The sequence below is a fragment of the Pavona decussata genome, unplaced genomic scaffold (genome assembly GCF_977016875.1).
Source record: "Pavona decussata unplaced genomic scaffold, jaPavDecu1.1 SCAFFOLD_348, whole genome shotgun sequence".
Taxonomy (NCBI): domain Eukaryota; kingdom Metazoa; phylum Cnidaria; class Anthozoa; order Scleractinia; family Agariciidae; genus Pavona; species Pavona decussata.
In genome coordinates, this window is record NW_028145732.1 from 58865 (window position 1) to 64750 (window position 5886).

Below are 5886 nucleotides of genomic sequence, written 5' to 3' on the forward strand. Positions count from 1 at the left end.
ATGTATTATGTGGAAAGAAATAAAAATAATCTGGTCTTGAAAAGAAAACTCGTTTACACTTCGTGTCTTCTTCTTTGCAGTATCTATCTCTCTATCTGCCATTAATTTACCTCCATCAAAAATGATGATTCTTGCAAATCGGTCAGAGGTAGTGAAATAGATAAAAAACAGATAAGTAAGAACCATCAGTATTTTGCGTATGAGTGATGTTATTCGAAAGAGAAACATAACCAAGTAGGAAAGAAAAATCCCTAATCAAGAAGGAACATTGACCGCGAGCAGTCTCTCCTTTGTTAGAAAATCGGCGGGGAAGAACTCAGAAAATTCAGCGAGCATGATATTCGAGGAACGAATGGCGAAGCCCGCACTACTCGCGGCTTCCTCGAATATCGTATTCGCTCAGTTTTTTGCGTTCTTCTCTGTGGATTTTCGAGCAAAAGAGACTACCTGCAGTCTAAAAGGAACAAAAATCCGCGCGACGCAATTAAAGGGCTCGTTCTTTTATAGCCTGCGAACGCAGACGTATTTCCGGCGGAGAGAAGCGTCAGCCGGAAATACGTCTGTGTTCGCAGGCTACTTCTTTTAGGACTATTCTGGAATAGGAATACACAGAATAGACTGTATTCGTGTTCTTTTGACCCCTATTCTGCTTTCGGAATGAACAGAATGCTATTCCGTTCATTCTACCCCTGATAGCAAAATGTACGAAATACGGTTTACTCAGAATATAAACGTTCTTTTGGGAAGGTTCTGTTATTCCTGATCCGGAACAAGAATAGCCAGAATTCTCCTAAAAGAATGCGGCGCCCTAAGTTAAAGAGAAGGGTTGATAAGAATCGAATCCTTCGTGCTCTGTTCGGCTGTGAGGTTACTCGCCACTCGCAGTAAAGTGCGTTTAACAGACCATAAAGTAACGTCCTAAAATGTTCAAAACTCAAGTGGAACCACGAGCCACAGGCGAGTGGTTTCACTCCCAAGTTTTGGACATATTATGGCGTCGTTTTATGGTCTGTAAGAGTATAGACCATAGAAAACTACCGTCGATTTTGTTTTTCAAGAGGGGATGAATCCTCTCTTGCTTTTTTTACAATAACATGGAAAAAGTACGAGCGGAATTGGCTTTATTTTCCGTTAAGAAAGCGCGCGGATTTGTCTGAACTCTTAAAGACAATAGTTATGAGCCAATCAGCGCGCGGGAATTTTGACAGTTACGGGGTAATGTAAAATAGTTATTCTTTGTGTGTGCGTTTATTGGGATGTTTTACGTCGATCTTTCCCAGTTTTCTGGGGCTTGAAATAATATATCAAACACGAGGTAGAATGTTTCTTTCGTTTTAAGAGTTGCAGGCATCTCCAGTGGCTTTAAAGTGTTAGACTGATTAAAATAGGCTGTTCCAGGCTCAGCGACGCGAAAGGAGAGCGAGCAAGGGAAACGAAAACGAGGGCGGACCGGGGGAGAGAGAGAGATCTTCAAACAGTTGCGTTAAAAAGATGCTGAATCGGTTGTTTGGTTGCCCCGTTGAATGACGCTAGGTTTTGTTGAGTAGTATTGAATGAAGTTTGATTTCAATCAAACATTCTTTCAACATCTTTCAGCATTGGTTTCGTTCACCTTTTTTAGGGGTTGAGGGGGAGGGGGAGTGTTTCTCGCAGGCGCGAATCAAGAGCATAAAATACTGTCACAAGATCGTACTGACTGAGATTGCACTGGTTTACTAAAAAAATGAACGCAAATTGAAAAATTTTGACTCCGCTAAGCAGTTCGTATTCATAAAAAATAAACGAAGGCAATTAATCCTAAAGCAGATAGTGTATGCCACACTTTACTTAGAACAAGTGGCAATTACAACAACATTCATTCAAGAGAAATGATTATCTCTTGATTCATTACAATGCTTACTTTTATGGTTGCCTTTCAACCTCGTTCCTAGAACATTTCGCTTGTATTAGTATATCCTTAAGCTTTAATTAGCTATCAATAGTTTTAAGTGGAACTATAAACAGCATGTGTTATCGGCTTTCATTGTGTCGAACAAACGCTGGAGCTACAGCAATTTTAAATTTTTTTATGTCTTTGTTACAACAAACACAGGACCATTTCTATTATCTTTAGTATCCATTCCATCTTCCTCGTTAACTTTCTTTTGGGAATAACCTTTCCTTCAGTTGTCGGTCCCCGTCCGTTTCTCATCGTCCTTTTGGATATCATCATCATCAAAGGACTCCTCTTCTTCTTCATCATCATCCTCGCTCCCTCCTGTTTCATTGCTATCCAGCTTGTTATACGCCTCGGTAAACTTCTCATCAATGAAACTCTCCACTAAACCTTGGATGTCTTCCTCGTTCGGACATTCCAGTTGGTTTAAAATCCCCCTGATATCCTCCACGGCCTTGGATGTGGACCCACGATGAAGCTCCAAAGATGATTTCACGAGAAGCGTGATATCCAGTGGTAAGAGAGCTGCGCTTACCACAGAACCAGCGATATGCGCCGCGCGCGTTCCCGCGACAGCCGCGCTTCGTGCCACGGCACCTGCTGTCGCGACTACTGAAGCTGATATTGTAGCGGCAGATGTGACCGCTCGGAAGAACCTGGCACCAATGTCTACTCTTTCTTCCGTTGATTTGCCGATGTCTTCAGCGAAAAACCGGTCACGAAGGAACTGGAAGCCACTCCCTTCCAATTCCCTGAGCAGCATTGCATTATCGTGCAGAGGCTTCAGGAACTGCGCCAGCTCAAAGATAAAATTTTCCATCGAGTCTAACTTCTGTTGAAGTTCTCCACAAGCTTCGTGATCTTCCTCAATCGCTGCCTGGACATCTTTGAGTCCTGATTTTTCAAGAATTATTTCAGCTACTTTAGACCCAGACATAACAAGGCCGCCCGCGCCACCAATACCAGCTCCCACAAGAGATACAACAATCCCGGCCCCAAATGTGAAGGGTGCAGCAATCAGGCCCGCTACTGAGAGGATCCCTCCCAAGGTACCCATGGACGCTCCCGTGACGGTTGAAATGTTCACGTTCTTGTGATGTTCATGTAGATTAGTTGCGAGTTCATCTAGCTGTTCCTTTGTGCGCGTTCTTATCGGTATCCATCGAAGAAAAGTGTTCTGTAACTCCTCGCGAAGTCTGCGCAGCTGTTCAAACTGCTCCGTGATTTGGTTCACGACAAACGAATCCTTGGTATCTGGTAGATCATCACTATCGTCATTGTTTCCATTCGCTGTCGGATCACTCACTGCAAAAAGTTAATATCTGAACATGACTGGCACAGATCATCAAACGTAGACAACGAGTTTATTTATTTTTCTTAGAGATTTTCATGCGAGCTTGCGTGTGTCTCGCGCATTTAACTGTCCCTGAGAAAAACATGAGACTATACTCGTGGTCTAATGGGGAAGACACAACAAAGTAACACATCTGTTTAATATACAGCCTGCAGAACAGGTGTTACTTTTTGTGTTTTGCAGGCGAGCAGAGGCAAGCACGAGACGAGCGCGGAGCGCGAGTCACACGCGACGGCCCTCCCGTCCGCTTCGCGCTCGCCTCGCGCTTGTCTCCGCTCGCCTGTGAAACGCAAAAAATATAACGCCTGTTCTGCAGGCTTGCTCGGCTGACTTAACCGGACACTGACAATGATATGGGTGAGCGTAAACAAAGCGAAAATCAAGAACCTCAGCTTTGGGAACTATTTTGAACGAAAAAAATAATAATAAGTTGTACAGTAAGGGAAGTCACTTCTACAGAAGACATAAAGTAAACAAAGTATTGATATCGGACACACAAACACCCCAAATACTTGGGAATGAGTGGCATGTGAAAACGTTCCTCGCGCATACACTTGCGTTTCGCGCCCGTTCTCTTCGTGCTGGCTTCGCGAATTCAGTCGGCGTGACAGAATTTTGACACAGTTGGCAGTAAAAATGTACTTAAATTTGCATATTGGAGTGGAAAGGTAAGTTTGTGAATACCTTTCTTGTTTAAAAATATAAACATTTAACTTCGCTAAAATTATTGGAAACATGAGAAGCTTGCGGTTCCTCAGTATTAAACACGGAAGTGAAAACCAAATTTCCATTCTGAAAATATGAAACTTTCCTTTATTCAAAATGTTAGTGTCGCAAACGTCGGTCGATTTATCGTGGAAATACAGCAGTGACTGCCGATAGATCTCCCGCAAGATCACAGCTGTTTCATGTGACCAATATCGGCGGTTAACCGGCTGAGATTTGTTGGCTTCAGGCGTCGCCGAAAGGAATTGTGTAAATTCCCAGTTTCAGTGTAGTTCTGCTATTAAATATGGCCAATCTTTCGTTTTCATTCGATTGCTTCGCTCAAACATAATTAGCAAATTCTACAATCATACTCGAAATATAAATTTAAACCAAGGGAGATCCGGTGTAAACAATATATGCGCTGCGTTATGGCCTCAAAATTATATCACATTTCTCACTGAATCTCACAAAAGAATAACGCATACAATAGTATTTTACCGTATGTACATTAAATTGGTATCTAAACAAACCTTTTGCCATGACTTGAAGCAATTCACTTCTCCAGGTTTGATGAAGGAGATGTCGTTTTGAATATACTTATAAAGGATCAGTTTTTGTCAACATGTATCCTATCTCCCGGTATAATTTAAGTTTCCGAGAAACTAGCTGGTAACGATCCCACAATACTTTGCCTTTGTGACACTGTTGTTTACTGTAATGATCCGTTCACAAACAGCTGAATCATTGGGTCCGTTTTTGTTCAATGCACATTTCGAGCGTGCGCGAACCTTTGTACTTTAGCAATTGTCACGTCAACGTGACGAGAAGAGATTGCGTGATGCAAAAGCAAAACAAATACAGTGGAACCCCGTCAATACGACCACCTTCGGGCCGTGAAAATGTGCTCGTAATCACGGGCCGGGGTGGTCGGATTAAAGAGGCTGTAAAACTAAGGAAATGACTGGACTTTAAATTCGTTCGGGGCACAAAAAAAAGGGTCGTAATAACGAGGTGGTCGTATTAACGAAGTGGTCGTAAAGCGGGGTTCTACTGTGTCGTGAAACACTAGTTACCTGTCTTCATAAGAGCAGGTGCTCGGGCGGTTATGCATTGCCTCGAACCAATGAATAAACCAGAGATGTAATTTGTACAGCCATTGTCAATTTGTTCATTTTGTATTTGGGAATATAAAAGCATAACATGCTGTACAGCTGTTTCGACAAAGGTTGTCCAAAAAAGCGTAAAAGCGTACGCGACAGAGCTAAAAGGTAGTCTGGTAAATACCAGAAAATTTCAATAAAAGCTCAGAATCCATAATCCCTCGACCGTACAGCGAAGACTTGAGATGGTGGGCAATGTGGATTCTGAGCATTTGTTGAAAGTTCTTGGGTATTTCCCAGACAACCTTTGTCGAAACAGCTGTATAAGAAACATTCAAACGCGTTTTCTTCGCGTCAACGCACTGGTGTCAACACGCTCTGGTATATCCAGACAAAGACATTAAGGCCATTTATACGGGAGAAAATAAGATGCGTCTTGCGTCTTATTTCCTCCCGTATAAATAGCCCTATTTAACATATGTTCCTAACAAGTATAGCCGAGGAGGTTTCACTTTGTTCATTAATTGAATTAATGAACAAAGTGAAACCTCCTCGGCTATACTTGTTAGGAACATATGTTAAATAGGGCCATTTATACGGGAGGAAATAAGACGCAAGACGCATCTTAAGTTAAGAAAGGGGGCTTGAAGGGGAAGTATCAATTGCACTGGTTTTAAAATAATGAACGCAAATTAGAAAATTTTCACTCCGTTTAGCAGTTTTCTCAGGTTGATATCTCGTATTCATAAAAAAAAAATAATGAAGACAGTAAATCCGAAAGCAGATAG

General features: G+C 42.1%; 1 protein-coding gene across 1 annotated transcript; it reads right to left on the reverse strand.

Annotated features, from left to right (window-relative positions):
• Nucleotides 1–1807: 1807 nt before the first annotated feature.
• On the reverse strand, nucleotides 1808–5097 carry LOC146453131 (apolipoprotein L3-like). Its single transcript, XM_085097002.1, has 2 exons — nucleotides 4529–5097; nucleotides 1808–3241 (listed from the first exon to the last, which is right to left on the reverse strand). The coding sequence occupies exons 1-2, from the start codon at nucleotides 4536–4538 to the stop codon at nucleotides 2163–2165; spliced, it is 1089 nt and encodes a 362-aa protein (XP_084953128.1). The 5' UTR covers nucleotides 4539–5097; the 3' UTR covers nucleotides 1808–2162.
• Nucleotides 5098–5886: the final 789 nt, after the last annotated feature.